Source organism: Nansenia antarctica, assembly GCF_963989245.1.
Source record: "Nansenia antarctica genome assembly, chromosome: 10".
Taxonomy (NCBI): Eukaryota; Metazoa; Chordata; class Actinopteri; order Argentiniformes; family Microstomatidae; genus Nansenia; species Nansenia antarctica.
Window position 1 is genome coordinate 32,771,545 of NC_137680.1, and position 17,715 is coordinate 32,789,259.

Sequence of the window (17,715 nt, forward strand, 5' to 3'; positions counted from 1 at the left end):
AGGAGTTAGAGCACAGGAGTTAGACAGGAGTTAGAGCCGGCGTCTAACGACCGCAAGGTCGGCAGATCGGCAGTTCGAAACCCGGCCGGCCTCGCGTTGAGAGACCGTCATAAAACGGTTTGGAACAAGGCGCTATGCGAGTCTGTCCGTTTACCATTTAGGCATCCTAAGGGTTGAGAGGTCAAAGCCGAAGGCTGATCACCCAGTTTGAACAGGACTGGGGGGGTCCCTCAGACTGGCTAACACCGGGGGGTCCTCCTGTCAGGACTGGACGGAGCTCACCAGATGGAGTGGAGTGGAAGGAGCAGAGGGAAAGGATGGCGGACGGAAACATTCTTTAGCGTCTGCCTCCGAACTCTTCATTAACTCTTCATTACCTTAACTCTTCATTACTTTCATAACTCTTCATTACCCTAACTCTTCATTACATAACTCTTCATTACCTTCATAACTCTTCATTACATAACTCTTCATTACCTTCATAACTCTTCATTACCTAACTCTTCATTACCTGAACTCTTCATTACCAGAACTCTTCATTACCGTCGCAATAGAATCAGGTTGGCTGCTGCATTCCCAGCGGCATCTAGAATAGTACAGAGACGTCCTCGCCGCTAATCCCATTGTGGCCTGCTTATGGAAACGAGTGTGATGGGATAAAAAAAGCATATGTAAGCTTTTACTTGGGCCTCTCTGCTAGGCAAATTACCCTAATGTGATTTGGGAAGAGAAATATGGCCGGATAATAGAGTTAGAGGGCAGCCCCCTGCTTCAAACATCTCCTCTGCTGCTGCACCCCTGGCTGCCTGCCACGTCCTGAACACACACACACACACACACACACACACACACACACAGTGTCAAGTAGAGTTAGATGCCAGGGTTCACAGCACACACAGGTATTGTTGTGCATTGTGAGATATAGGACTCTTGCTGGCTTGCTGAGGATATCGATGTCTTGTCTCCTAGATGTTAGTTCCTCCTCTGTTTTACCACAAAGCCCAACGCAGCAGTCTGCAGGGACTGGCTGACAGCGGTACTCTGCCTGATGCATGCCCTGCGCTTTGCAGCGTGGGCCCCCTCTCAGAGAGGCACATCAATACCATCTCCATCACTGTCACAGTCTGCCAACCACACGCCCTCCATCACTGTCAGTGTGTTTAGTGTGCCAGGAAGATACCTTCTCTTTCAACCCTGCTGACAAACCCCCTGAGGAGCCCCATGTTAACCCCCTGAGTCTGAGGAGATACTAGATCCTAGATCTGTAGTAGGAGATACTAGATCCGTTCAGACAGTGAGTGAGTGAACAGCCTGAAATACTTTCATCATTTTCTCATTTTAATTGTGTCCACAATTACATGACAGTATCAAATAGATCTGGATTATGAAATACAGTGACCCTTTCACTTTCCTGATTATGACAGGGCATACATACACCACCGTTGTGTTAGGTTACAACATGCTATATTCTGTAACAACATCACTGTGCATACAGTATACAATACCACAATAGCAGAACATATGGATATTCTATATTTTGTTTATACTGTACATGGTGCAATGAATAATACACTTACATCTGTCATACAAAAGTTGACACGATATTCATTATGCACTTACAGTATACTTTGAAAGGAGCTTTTCAATATTTCTTTCCACCTACCATGTTCAGAGTTTACTATAAATGTCACTTACATATATAGGCTATATTTCACAGCCCTCTTTGGCAAATTGGTTGCATTTTAAACAAAGTATCAGTAACATATAACATTAGAATAAGGTACCAGTAACATGCACATAACATTAACAACAGTCTTCATATTCCTGTATGTCCACTTTTACACAAGCGACAATATTAACCTATTAATACCATAACCTCTCTCCTAGCTGTGGGTTGAGGTCAGGACTTCCTTGGCACTGTGACTCATAGCTTATGGAAAACATCAGCTTATATCAAACACTTTCTCTTATATCGACGGTGCAAAGGACACAGCGGACTACAACTTCACTGTTAAGTTCACCATCGAGGGTTGGACATCTCTGTTAAGTTCACCATCGAGGGTTGGACATCTCTGCCACTAGTTAGAGCAGCAGAAGAAGAGGTAAGAAGAGTAGTCATGGCTACGAGACAGGAAGTGGGCTCACCCTAGTTTAATTCAATGGACCTATCGCTAAGCCACGGCCCCTTTGAAAACTCGGACAGACAAACAAACAACGCTTCACTGACAGTGACTGACTGACCCACCGTGAATGAATGACATTCAATGATTCCTGATTTACCACAGCAAGTAATAGACATGTTTTTTTATTTTTAAAGATGACAAAAATATTTAGACTAGAAGCTTTTCACCACCAGTTATTAGCGAGTTGTTTGTCCGAGTTTTCTGCCTGTTGTGACTTTTGCTGTGATATGATTGGACAATTTCTATTTCGGGGCGCGGCTTAGCGATAGGTCCATTCAATTCCTACTGAACAGCAGTTCCTGCTACGTCTACACAACGAGAAAACGATTTAAGAACATTGTAATAACAGTTTTGCCAGCCATCGCATACAGTCTGAGTCACTGCAGGAGCCCCACAGAGGACGACCTCCTCCATACCCAGAGGACTGACACACTGATCTGAGGACCTCCTCCATACCCAGAGGACTGACACACTGATCTGAGGACCTCCTCCATACCCAAGAGGCCTGACACACTGATCTGAGGACCTCTTCCATACCCAAGAGGCCTGACACACTGATCTGAGGACCTCCTCCATACCCAGAGGCCTGACACACTGATCTGAGGACCTCCTCCATACCCAGAGGCCTGACACACTGATCTGAGGACCTCCTCTATACCCAGAGGCCTGACACACTGATCTGAGGAGCCACTTCAACTGAGGTGGTGTCATCTGGGTATGGGGGAGGACGTCTGTGGGAAACAACTGCATGAGAACTACGTTATTTGGTGGTTCCTGAGTAATTCATGGAAATTGCCTAATGTCTAAAGCTTACCATCCACTGACCCGAGACCAGTCTCTGAATGCCCCTATGGTTGTAGTACAGCACCATCACACGCTAATACAGTAGAATGTTGCTCCTCCTTAGTGACCCAGGAGGGGAGGGGCTTAGAACCAGGAGGGGAGGGGCTTAGGACCAGGAGGGGAGGGGCTTAGGACCAGGAGGGGAGGGGCTTAGGACCAGGAGGGGAGGGGCTTAGGACCAGGAGGGGAGGGGCTTAGGACTAGGGTCTCCTGGTCGGACCAGCTTGGCTGATATTCACACAGTCCATCTCTTGGCTCTGTCAGCGGTACTGCTACCGTGGAGAATCCATATGAAGAATCTCTGAGTTGCTCTAACTTCAATATCTTAATATGCCCATTTGACAATGTCAATTATTACATACAATTACACTCCACACATACAATTGGAGATGTCTATATCTATTATGTACAGTACAAAGCTTGGCGATAATACAGTAAGTATTGTGATTGGTTACATGCTTGGTAGTGACAGCTGTTGCCATGGTCACAGATGTGTATACAGTGTATTGTTTGTCCTTTTTTTCCATGGATTCCTTTGTCATCACTTCTTTTTGAGTCCATTGCTTAGTAGTGTTGTTGTTCTGTTTTGCGTGACTGTAATCCTGTTTAGCGCCAAGCTAACCCAGACATGGAGGACCCCCTCTGCGTCGCCTAGGTTACCTCCTCATGTGAAATACTTGCAGTTTGTAGAGTCAATGACACAGTGAGACGTGCATCTGAGACGGCCATAAGACCTGCAAACAATAGGAGATAGAAGCCTTAATAATAATAATAATAATACATTAGACTTATATAGCGCTTTTGTAGACACTCAAAGACGCTTTACAAACTGAAAAGATTGAGTAGTAATAATAAAAAGAAACAAAAGGTAAATAGAAGAAAGTATAGGGGCCTAATTAAGGTAGTGCTGGGGACACACGGGAAGGGGAGGGGGAGAGGGTTAACTGGTGAAGGCGAGCTTGAAGAGGTGGGTTTGGAGGGCCTGTTTAAATGTTGGCAGGGTGTTGACCTGTCTGATGTGGGTGGGGAGGGCGTTCCAGAGGGACGGGGCTGCGGCTGAAAAGGCCCCATCACCTTGGTCAACTCCTCAGGACAGGAAAGTACAATGCTACTTCATTTCTTTATTTAACCTTTATTCAACCAGGAGGTCCCTTGAGATTAAAATCTCTTTGATAAAAAACATCTTTGGAGTAGCAGTTGCACTCTTTTGTCACACAGTTCTTACTGTTTCATTCAGAACGATGATGAGGTGGTTTTTATAACAAATACTCACCCTGGGAGATAGGAATTGCATGTTTGATAGCCAAAGTCCTTTCCATCGCACTCCTCCACCCCGTCATAGCGATAACCATCTCCACAGTAGGCATGTCTGCACTCTGCCAGGGGAGAGACGGAGGGAGGGACAGAAGAGATGGACGAGAGAGAGAAAGACATATTCTCATATTCTCATATCAAAAGCAGGTCTAGTGGATAGTGAGTTGGACTGGTGATCGGAAGATTGTGAGTTCAAATCCCGCCTGAAACACCACCACTAGTGTGCCCTTGAGTAAGGCACTTACCCCCTCAGTTACTCCAGGGGGAATGTATCTGTAATTGTAAATCACTTTGGATTAAAAGTGTCTGCTAAAATGGCAAATTCTTCGAATCCTCTAACTTAACTGATCACGTGACTTACTGACACATCCGTCGGTCACCACTCTGTTGCTGTCGTCACACTCCTCTTCATCTGGGATCTGAACGATCCCGTCGCCACAGTAACCCTCTGGGTCCGGGGCGTTCTCAATGGACTGGAAAGGCGTCAGCTGGAATGAAAGGGTCTTTTACAGAGTTTAAAAAACTACTGAAAAGAAACAAAAAAGATGATGTGAATATGAACCCCCACTCGTATTCAGTCACAGAGCTTTTGTAGGAATAATACCATGTCATGGTAAAGACGGCCATTTTGACTAGATACCTGAATTGGCAGCCATCCATCAATGTCTTTGAAATACAGCGATCGCTGGTCTTTCCGGAAGGCAAGTGCGTTGTTTGTTTGAAGACGGTCTAATTCTTTTTCATTGTTCACCACAAATATCTAAGAGAGACACAATCATTCCTAGGTTATTATAAAGACACATGTTAAACAGATAGTGAACAACTGACCAATCTTATCTGATTTGACCAGTCTTATTTGACTAGTCTTGTTGAATCATAATAAAACAAATATGTGACAAAATCTGGTGAAAAGGGCCACATGTCAGCAATTCTCAAGTCATGCGAATGAGCAAAAAGGTTCTTTAAAAAAAAAAAACTAAAAAACGTTTTCACTAAATACTTATAATTTCTGAATTGGATTCACTGTCTCGTCTGCCATAGGCTACTGGATAAGTGATACATGGCTTGTAAACAAACTTAAACAGTTAGTTCTGACCAAGTAATTTGATTGGACAAGAGGCATTCCATGAGTGCTGATATACAGTATAACAGCACTGGGACTTTTAACTATATGTATCACTCCGCCGCACAGATGTTCTACTAAATTACCGTTAATTAGACTACATGTTTGTGTTCAGGTTACTAGGCAACAGTCCATTTGAAGTTCAGTTGCGGAACTATTTTTTGTTTATTTTTATGATTAATTAAATAACATAATTTAATATGTTGTTGCTTATTACTGTTAACTAATAAATTGCGCTGTAGAACTGTTGTATAAAAGCAATATCACACTGGAGGTCGTGCTGTTATACTGAATATCAGCACGGCTGTGATTGTCTTCTACTTGGCCTGCGGCCTCGTACCTACGACCCAATCACAGCCCTGCTGATATTCAGTATAACAGCACTCCCTCTCCTGTGATATTGCTTAAATAGCCCACATCTGTCCATGAAACAGCTGTTGATTCAATTGTCCAATTACTTTTGGACCCTTGAAAAAGAGGGGGCCACATATTAAAGAGCTGAAAACTCAATTCCTCCAATTTGGATGTGAATACCCTCAAATGAGAGCTGAGGGTCTGCACTTTAAGGCCATATTCATTATATATAAAGGCCAATGCACACGGCGTGCGATTTTGTTGCACGACAACATTCGATTCTCAATTCTTTGAATTATTTCAATTGGTGTGAATAGAGAATTGAATGTTGTTGTGCGACAATATCGCATCGCACGCCGTGTGCATTGTCTCATTCAAAACAATGGAATCGAATTCGGCAGTGCGACAAAATCGGGGTTGTGTGCATTGGCCTTTATATATAGCCTTAACTGTAACTTGAATATGGTTTTGGTAAACAGCTAATATAAGAAAAATTCTGTTAGTGTCCAAACTGTATGTCACTTGCTCACCGCTGGCACTCTGGGGTAGTTCCTGGAGCTGTGCTCGTCCACTGTGGGACTCATGGTGTTGCAGTTACACCTGCCAGTGGGCCCTGGCAGACCCCTCTCACCTTTCGTTCCAACCATGTAGAGTCCTAAAAAAATGTAAAAAGGTGAGAGACACAATCGTTGCTAGTCTGAGCAACCAACCAACAGTCATGAACAGAGCGAATATCTCAGATCTTGTTGTAACAGAGGACCATAATCACATAGCCCTTGTTGTAACACAGAACCGTAATCAGGTAGCCTTCCCATGAACAGGCCCAGGTGCCACAGAGGCTGTTCGAAATACCTCCATTCCTCTAGGAAATGATCTATCCTGAGCTCGTCTGTCAAGACAGTGAAGCGATCGACTTAATCTGTGAAGAAACCTGAACAAGACAGCAGCTGTCACTTTAATGACGTGGTGACATAATGTTTGTTAATCTGTAACGTCTAGCCTGGCTTCCTCTATGAATCCGTTTTTGAGGGCGTGATGTCATGGCTTGAGCTTCCCCCCCCTCAGTGCATCTGTTTCATCTGGGAGGATCAGGTTCCTCTAGAAGCTAAATTAGCCTACCGGTGTTACTTCCTGCACGGCTCATGTCTGCTTCCTTTTAGCTGACACACAAGGAAGGCTGCGGCTCCTCTCCGACAGCTTCAAGACCCAAAGTCGAAAGTCTCTCCAACAAACCAACAGCTCAGAGTTTAACACTAGAACAGCCGTGCCTTTTTTACCTACTAAAAGAGCCGCCTCGAGCCTTTACAATGCTCAAGCTGCTACTTACACACAACGACCACTAGTTGGTCGCTTAGTAAATTAGCCTGCTTCCTACACAGAAAAACGTCAAAATAGCTTCATACTAGCTTATCCTGATGTGATTTTGAAAATGTAAGAATACTGGGTGGTAGAACGTACATATCCAGGAAAAGTCATGAAAGGAGGGTCCTGAAATTTGATTGAGTGGAAAGATATAAAATGTTTCTTTACTCACAGGGGTGATGACCCCTCATGGCTGTTCTAGTGTTAACTCTATCCTCCAGTGAAAGTACACACAGTGGTCCTCTGTGGCTCGGTAGAGCGTGGCGCTAACGACGCTTAGGTTGTCGTGTTCGATTCTCGCTGGGACCAGATATACCGAAAGACGTATGTGTTTGTTGCAATATAAGTCTCTTTGCATAAAAGCGTCAGCTAAATGGCGTCTGTACATCTGCTTCCACTCCCATAGATCGCATGTTAGCCGTTAACCCTGGCTAGCCGAGCAGCCTTCCTGAGAGCAACCGTGAAGACTTCACAGAGGAGGTCTTACCTGAGGCTGGTAGTCCTGGGGGACCAGGGTGGTCTTACCTGGGGGACCAGGGTGGTCTTACCTGGGGGACCAGGGTGGTCTTACCTGGGGGACTATGGTGGTCTTACCTGGGGGACTAGGGTGGTCTTACCTGGGGGACTAGGGTGGTCTTACCTGGGGGAATATGGTGGTCTTACCTGGGGGACTAGGGTGGTCTTACCTGAGGCTGGTAGTCCTGGGGGTCCAGGGTGGCCAGGTATTCCCTGGGGTCCCGCCGGTCCAAGTGGGCCGACAATCCCATCGTCACCTTTCCCTCCCTGCATCACAAAACCATAAGATACTATGGTAACTATGGTAACACACACCTGTTACCACATACACCTTCACACATCACCATAAGATACTACATACAACATTTGACTAAACTAAAGAAAGTTTAACAAATGTTCACTGAAATTGCTGAGTGCGGGAAACATACAGTATCTTATCATTCTGTCTAACTTCCAACCCAAATAAAAGAAACGCAGCCCTCACCTGTTTCCCTCTTTTCCCTGGTCGGCCTGTGGGCCCCCTGTTCCCTGACAGTCCAGGTTCTCCTTTTGGGCCCATTTCACCCTGGGTACATAGAGATGATATGAAGGGCAATCACGGTACGACTACGACTTATCTTAACAGTAGCACTGTGTTCAAAACAAAAGCCTTGTTTTATGACGTGTATACGGTCTAGAGGGAAGGTTTTGGTCAAAGGAATATTTGCTTACTTTCTGTCCAAGCATCCCGGGGAAGCCCATAGTGCCCTAGAGATATCCCAAGGACAGAAAATAGGAGGTTATTTCAGAGCAGCATGGGAAACATCTTATTATGATGGTTATGATTTTATGGACATCGTTTGAATCTTCTGGTGATGAGCTCCCCCCCCCCACCTTGTCTCCTTTCGTCCCTCCATCGCCACGGTCACCACGAGATCCCTGAAAAGACCAGATACAAAACATCACACAGGCGTCTATGAACACAGCATACAGGATATCCTGCCTCTATGAACACAGCATACAGGATATCCTGCCTCTATGAACACAGCATACAGGATATCCTGCCTCTATGAACACAGCATACAGGATATCCTACGTCTATGAACACAGCATACAGGATATCCTGCCTCTATGAACACAGCATACAGGATATCCTACGTCTATGAACACAGCATACAGGATATCCTGCATCTAGATATGTTAGTCAGATGTTCACATACCTTTTCTCCTTTGTATCCAGGTAAACCCTTAGGCCCGATTGGTCCTCTTGCTCCAGGCAGTCCCATCAGTCCAGCATCCCCCTTCTCACCCTACACACAGACACACACAGGCACGGCACAGACACACAGGCACACACACGCATACACACACACACACACACGCATACACACACACACACACACACACACACACACGCATACACACACACAGGCACACGCACGGCAGAGACACACACACACGCACGGCAGAGACAGTCAGGCTGCCTATATCCACATTTAACAATTCAACATTCAACACCCATAGGCACACAAACTGCATCCTCATATCATATTGTAGACAATTGTATTATACAGTATCTTATCATATAGTATGGTGTATATATATATATATATATATATATATATATATATATATATGTTATTACACTGATATTATCTTATCATATAGTATGGTATATATATATATATATATATATATATATATATATATATATATAGATATATGGTATCAGCACCATGAAACAGGACTTACTCACTTTGGGCCCGTTGGGTCCTGGCCACCCAGCTGGTCCTTGTCGCCCGGGGAGACCCGGCGGACCTGTCCGGCCCTGACACGACAGATCAACAGAACCCGTCAGAACACACTCCTCCTCCTCACACACTCCTCCTCCTCCTCCTCCTCCTCACACACTCCTCCTCCTCCTCACACACTCCTCCTCCTCCTCACACACTCCTCCTCCTCCTCACACACTCCTCCTCCTCCTCCTCACACACTCCTCCTCCTCCTCACACACTCCTCCTCCTCCTCACACACTCCTCCTCCTCCTCCTCACACACTCCTCCTCCTCCTCACACACTCCTCCTCCTCCTCACACTCCTCCTCCTCCTCACACTCCTCCTCCTCACACACTCCTCCTCCTCACACACTCCTCCTCCTCCTCACACTCCTCCTCCTCCTCACACACCTCCTCCTCCTCCTCCTCCTCACACACTCCTCCTCCTCCTCACACTCCTCCTCCTCACACACTCTTCCTCACACACTCCTCCTCCTCCTCACACTCCTCCTCCTCACACACTCCTCCTCCTCCTCACACTCCTCCTCCTCCTCACACACTCCTCCTCCTCCTCACACACTCCTCCTCCTCCTCACACACTCCTCCTCCTCACACACTCCTCCTCCTCCTCCTCACACACTCCTCCTCCTCCTCACACACTCCTCCTCCTCCTCCTCACACACTCCTCCTCCTCCTCACACTCCTCCTCCTCCTCCTCCTCCTCACACACTCCTCCTCCTCCTCACACTCCTCCTCCTCCTCCTCACACTCCTCCTCCTCACACACTCCTCCTCCTCCTCCTCCTCACACTCCTCCTCCTCCTCCTCACACTCCTCCTCCTCACACACTCCTCCTCCTCCTCCTCACACACTCCTCCTCCTCCTCACACACTCCTCCTCCTCCTCCTCACACACTCCTCCTCCTCCTCACACACTCCTCCTCCTCACACTCCTCCTCCTCACACACTCCTCCTCCTCCTCACACACTCCTCCTCCTCCTCACACACTCCTCCTCCTCACACACTCCTCCTCCTCCTCACACTCCTCCTCCTCACACACTCCTCCTCCTCCTCACACACTCCTCCTCCTCCTCCTCACACTCCTCCTCCTCACACACTCCTCCTCCTCCTCACACTCCTCCTCCTCACACACTCCTCCTCCTCCTCACACACTCCTCCTCCTCCTCCTCACACTCCTCCTCCTCCTCACACACTCCTCCTCCTCCTCCTCACACACTCCTCCTCCTCCTCTCACACTCCTCCCCCTCCTCACACACTCCTCCTCCTCACACACTCCTCCTCCTCACACACTCCTCCTCCTCCTCACACACTCCTCCTCCTCCTCACACTCCTCCTCCTCACACACTCCTCCTCCTCACACTCCTCCTCCTCACACACTCCTCCTCCTCCTCACACACTCCTCCTCCTCACACACTCCTCCTCCTCCTCACACACTCCTCCTCCTCACACACTCCTCCTCCTCCTCCTCACACTCCTCCTCCTCACACACTCCTCCTCCTCCTCACACTCCTCCTCCTCACACACTCCTCCTCCTCCTCACACACTCCTCCTCCTCACACACTCCTCCTCCTCCTCACACACTCCTCCTCCTCCTCACACACTCCTCCTCCTCACACACTCCTCCTCCTCACACACTCCTCCTCCTCCTCACACTCCTCCTCCTCACACACTCCTCCTCCTCACACTCCTCCTCCTCACACACTCCTCCTCCTCCTCACACACTCCTCCTCCTCACACACTCCTCCTCCTCCTCACACACTCCTCCTCCTCACACACTCCTCCTCCTCCTCACACACTCCTCCTCCTCCTCACACACTCCTCCTCCTCCTCACACACTCCTCCTCCTCACACACTCCTCCTCCTCACACACTCCTCCTCCTCCTCCTCACACACTCCTCCTCCTCCTCACACACTCCTCCTCCTCCTCACACACTCCTCCTCCTCCTCACACACTCCTCCTCCTCACACACTCCTCCTCCTCCTCACACACTCCTCCTCCTCACACACTCCTCCTCCTCCTCACACACTCCTCCTCCTCCTCACACACTCCTCCTCCTCACACACTCCTCCTCCTCCTCCTCACACACTCCTCCTCCTCCAGAACACACTCCTCCTCCTCCTCACACACTCCTCCTCCTCACACACTCCTCCTCCTCACACACTCCTCCTCCTCCTCCTCCTCCTCACACACACTCCTCCTCACACACACTCCTCCTCCTCACACACTCCTCCTCCTCCAGAACACACTCCTCCTCCTCCTCACACACTCCTCCTCCTCACACACTCCTCCTCCTCACACACTCCTCCTCCTCCTCACACACTCCTCCTCCTCACACACTCCTCCTCCTCCTCACACACTCCTCCTCCTCCTCCTCACACTCCTCCTCCTCACACTCCTCCTCCTCCTCACACACTCCTCCTCCTCCTCACACACTCCTCCTCCTCACACACTCCTCCTCCTCCTCACACACTCCTCCTCCTCACACACTCCTCCTCCTCCTCACACACACTCCTCCTCCTCACACACACTCCTCCTCCTCACACTCCTCCTCCTCACACACTCCTCCTCCTCCTCACACACTCCTCCTCCTCCTCCTCACACACTCCTCCTCCTCCTCACACTCCTCCTCCTCACACACTCCTCCTCCTCCTCACACACTCCTCCTCCTCCTCCTCACACACTCCTCCTCCTCACACACTCCTCCTCCTCACACACTCCTCCTCCTCCTCACACACTCCTCCTCCTCACACACTCCTCCTCCTCCTCACACACTCCTCCTCCTCCTCACACACCCCTCCTCCTCACACACTCCTCCTCCTCCTCACACACTCCTCCTCCTCCTCACACACACTCCTCCTCCTCACACACCCCTCCTCCTCACACACTCCTCCTCCTCCTCACACACTCCTCCTCCTCCTCACACACTCCTCCTCCTCACACACTCCTCCTCCTCACACTCCTCCTCCTCACACACTCCTCCTCCTCCTCACACACTCCTCCTCCTCTCCTGGAGCAGAGCTCACTGCTCAGGAGTCACACAATGACAACATACCAGCCAGGACCGCCGTAAGAACACAACTGAAATAATAATAATAATAATAATAATAATAATAATAATAATAACCTTCATTTGTATAGCACATTTCCTGCAAACGTTGCAGCTCAAAGTGCTCCAGTCATTATATAATCATAATTGAAGTCATTTAAAGGCAATATTAAAAAGATGGGTTTTTAGTCTTGACTTGAACATAATGTGCTGAGGTTGCATCCCTGATGTAAACTGGCAGTGCATTCCACAATCTGGGTGCAAATGAGTGACTAGAACACACAATTATTTATTGGTGTTGAGCTGCAAGTGCAGGTGAAGGGCAGACACCTCTTTATATGTTTATACGTTGTTGTAAAAGTTGCTGTGCGGGATAATTATCTGCATTGTGCTGAAGAGAGAGACAGGATGATGACATAATAAAGCTGGACAGGAGGAGAGGCGGCGTGCTGTGTTTACAGACGGCCCGTGGAGCTCCGTGTGTGGGGGGGGAAAATGACTTTAACGAGGCCTGTCACTTTGCTCTCTTTAATTAAATGAATAGGCTGTATATAGAACAGGGGCCACTGCTTGTGGGAAATAAAATGATTTATGGCCGAGCTCTCGAGCACTAAGCTAAATTGCACTGCAATGCTGCAAGGCTCCTGAGACACAAGCATGGGCCCTGAAACCTCTCCCAGCAGGACTGCTCCACTGCACCACCACCACCACCACCACCGCAGCACAGCCACCGGTCCTTTAAGACCCTCACTTCTCTTCTGACGGTCCTCATCAAGCACTGTCTCTTTGCCCCTGCTATAAGCTTGTGGATGTGGGCCGTATGACAGGAACGCTGGGAGCTGGATGTGTTTCAGGAGCTGACAGGGCGACCATCGGGTTAGAGGAGACCCAACAGGGCGGTTTCCTCTCCCCTCAGCAAAAAGCAAACCCATCTCAGCAGCTTTGTGTCCCGTGCATCGCGTCAAGGTTGTTCCGAATCTCCTAATGCGCATAACCAGAAGGCAGTGGCAGCGATCTGAGTTACAGCCTACAAGGCAGGCTGAGGCACTGTATCTCTTTTTTTTTTGTGCAAATCCACTTAGCAGAGCAAAGGGAACGACGAATGGAGACCCTCACCTTTTGTCCTGGTCTTCCGAGTTCTCCCTGGCAACAGGACGGGTAGGCGGGGACAGAGATTGTCATGGTTACTGTATTTCCCAACAAGGCGTTTCCTTATAATGGGCCTGTTCTAAATGTCTGATAACCATTACAAAGACTGAGCTGAAATATCCCCAAAAAAGAAATGATATCACACTCTTACCTTCTCTCCCTTTGGCCCCTTGATACCTGGTAAACCAGGTGGACCCTGAAGAAAGGAAACACTGATTACACACCGCAGATAGATTCGAAATCCTAACCATCAATACCGTTATACATTAATGTCATTGAACCGGTTTATACATTAATGCCATTGAACCGGTTTATACATTAATGCCATTGAACCGGTTTTGACCTCCACCAGCCTCTCCTGATCGTAAACACATTGTTTTGTCTTATTATATTACCATCAACTAATTATTCATAATCCAAATATTGGATTATCATTTCCTTACAGCTGACTCCACAACAGCAATGTCAACTGGCTGATACAGGGCTGAATGACCAGCGTGTTTTAGCTTCCTTTGATGTCAGCTCACTTACTCTGATGGGCCATACAACACAGCTTGTGCAATGGAATGAATTGAAAACATCAAAAGCATCCACAGTAGAATTCCATCCAGCCAACTGGCCGCTGATAGGACGTTTGGATCCAATAAAGGATCGGTTGCACTAAAATGGCCACCACCACTTTGACCATTGATACATAGTAACAAACACACATAGCACACATGTTATGTGTTCCCCTAGACTAACACTGGAACTGACTCTAGTCAGTATGCCTTTCTGAGCAGACAGACTCTTCGGCCGGTTTCTAAGAATGGTGTGTGGAGCAGTGACAGGCAGTGTGTGGACCAGTGGAAAAAGTCTATTTGTGTCTCTGCTAAATGTGGAGCGTTAATGGGCTGGTGTGTTTTAGGGGTCGGAGTAATCCACATCCACAGCCCTGCAGGAACTCACACAGCTCCCCGACGGTAAAGAACAGGGACCTATACGTCCTCTAGAGAATTCATCTCCATCACCTGTAAATGATACCCTATTTAGAGCTGCCAGCGACACAAGGAATGTTTAAACAGTCAATGGCCCTTTCCACCTGCTGGCACTGTTGTTGCAAATGAGATAAAACAGTCATCGTATTGGAAACGATTTAGCATAAAAGTCAAGGTAGACCTTCTAAGTTGTATGCATCAACAGCACACAGTCTTCATCTAGTGATAATGGGACTAATCAGTGACCCAGTCTGGGAGGGCAGTGGTGATGTAACATGACAGAGTCCTACCTGAGGGCCCGGGGGTCCAGCAGGCCCGGGGAGGCCCGGCAGCCCAGGGAGGCCAGGGACACAGCTGGGTCTGGTCTGCAGGCTCGTCTCCACTTTGTCTCCCGCATCATCTGTTATTCGGGAGTTTTCATTCTAAACCAATAAAAAAAATACATGCTTATATTTTTTAAATATAGTTCATTCATTATTTATTCTTTCACTTCAATTTGTGCATATTCAATATTCCGGTGGACCGACAATTGACAGTGGGGGTGACTTTAGATGGTCCATATATCCTTTAGTGGCCACCATCACTCTTGAGTTGGCGGTAGCTTGACTGCAGGCTTGTAGTGGGTCATGTCTCAGAGTACCTTAAGGTATCTCCTCCTCACATCAACACTGATCAGCAGTCAGCTCACGGTGGACGGCCAGATAAGCCATCACATCCTGCCTACTTTCTCTAATCAGCAGAGCGTACTACCAACCAGCCTCAGTCAGGGGGGCAGTTTGGATGGCACTCAGGCAAGGACGAATCAACAATCAAGACACTCCACAAGGACAAGTCACATGACTTTGACTCACGTGCCCACGGCGGCCCCAGAGGGAGGGGGGGGGTGGAAACAGGGGGGGCGGGGGCGGACTCAGTAAACAGCACGGCTTGAATTTCCTCTGCGGCTCCAGGGACTTCAGAGCTGTGGGAAGGGGACATACGGTAAGTCACCTGGCGGCCACAACAACACCCGGCAACACCACCCTGACAAGTCTGACGTTTTTCAATCAACTTATTGAGAACATTTGGGAAACGAAAGGAAATCAAGTCTTGGGTAAAAAAACACTAGATACAGGTTTAATCACTAGATGCAGGTTTAATCACTAGATACAGGTGTAATCACTAGATGAAGGTGTAATCACTAGATGAAGGTTTAATCACTAGATACAGGTTTAATCACTAGATGAAGGTTTAATCACTAGATACAGGTTTAATCACTAGATGAATGAATGGTCTTCATTGTCATTAATACAGTACAGGTACCATACAACGAAATTTAGGAGGGGGGGCTCCCCTGGTGCTAGGAAAAAAATACTAAAAACAAGAAGGGAAAAGAGCTGGTTTACATAAATAAAGGCTATATACACTATCTACTATACTATACTACTATACTATACAAATAAAACACTGCAGGTTTAATCACTAGATGAAGGTTTAATCACTAGATACAGGTTTAATCACTCGATGCAGGTTTAATAAACACTACTAGATGGTTTAATCACAGTCGACTGAAGAAAAGACAATCCGGCATGGTGACACTAACAAGAGGCTTGCCTGTATGGTCTTACTCTGCAGCCTGACAGTGAAAGAGCATGTGTCACAGTTGTTCCCTCCCTGCACAGACCACTATCAACAGCAGAAGTACAGTCACTAGTGTCCATCCCAATGCACTTTCAAGAAGACTAAACCCAAAGAGGAAACACAAACCAAGCCATTATAGAAAATAGCCCAACCCACCAATGAAACAATTAAGAGTGCACATAGAATAAGAACTGCATTCTCACAGACTACCCAGCCAGCCAGGGATGAAAGTAGCAAATGTCTACAAGCTGTCAAATCATGACATCCATACTGTAAAGTTGCTCCAGCCGGACACAGATATGAAGTGCCATATGTCTCCCTTTGGAGGAACTGTAGACGGCTTCGCTATTTATAGAGAAATGTCCATTCTGACAGCATTCTAGGATCAGTCTCAATGAATGGAACAGGAAAAACAGGAACATGCACAGCAGCAACAATCAAACTGGAGATACACAGTTAGAAAACAACATCGAATCCTGCAACCACATCAGTCAGACAGACTCCAACTGTTCATGCATAAATGCACGCACGCACACGCACGCACACGCACACACACATACACACACACACACACACGTATGGACACACACACACACACACATACACACACACACACGCACACACACACACACACGCATGGACACACACACATATGGACACACACACCCACACACACACACACACATACACACACACACACACACACTCACACACACACACACACACACACTCACACACACACACTCACACACACACACACTCACACACACACACACACACACTCACACACACACACACACTCACACACACACACACACACACACACACACTCACACACACACACACACACACACACACACTCACACACACACACACACACACACACTCACACACACACACACACACTCACACACACACACACACTCACACACACACACACACACACACACACACTCACACACACACACACACACACATGGACACACACACACACACACACACACACACACACGTACCTGCTGGGAATGACAGAATGTCCAGGAAAGAGGACTGAGACAGAACATAACAAAAGAAGAGTGGCAGATAAAGTCCCAGCGTGAGAAGGATCATGCTGCTCTGGGTACAATAGGCAGAGTTGGAACTTGTGTTGATCTGAGCTAAAGCACAGGACTCCAGTCTCTCTCAGCCACTCTCACTGCCTGACTCTCTCTGGCTCCCTGACTCTCTCTGGCTCTCTGTCCTCTCCAGGCTCACTCCCCCTCCCTCCCTCCCTCCTTCTCTCAGGGTCCCTGCGCTTCTAGGAGGGGGGGAATGCCAACCAATGCCCATTAAACCTTTCCTCTGCATCAGTGTGCGCTAAAATTACAGGAGTCAGCTTGTCAGCTGCCCTTTGTGCCAATATTAGAACCTTACTACTGCAGGGGGGGGGGGGGGGGGTGCCTTTTGTTTCGCCCC

The 17,715-nt window shown here is 47.8% G+C and overlaps 1 protein-coding gene across 1 annotated transcript; it reads right to left on the reverse strand.

Annotated features, from left to right (window-relative positions):
* Positions 1-3,690: 3,690 nt before the first annotated feature.
* LOC308166886 (uncharacterized protein) lies at positions 3,691-17,370 on the reverse strand (the record flags this gene model as incomplete). Its single annotated transcript, XM_080541209.1, has 16 exons — positions 3,691-3,760; positions 4,300-4,402; positions 4,702-4,843; positions 4,981-5,100; positions 6,348-6,472; positions 7,866-7,962; positions 8,180-8,260; positions 8,407-8,442; positions 8,569-8,613; positions 8,895-8,984; positions 9,431-9,502; positions 13,631-13,657; positions 13,815-13,859; positions 14,931-15,062; positions 15,492-15,601; positions 17,277-17,370. 16 exons carry the CDS (start codon positions 17,368-17,370, stop codon positions 3,691-3,693), a joined length of 1,389 nt encoding a protein of 462 aa, XP_080397335.1.
* Between the last annotated feature and the right edge of the window lie 345 nt (positions 17,371-17,715).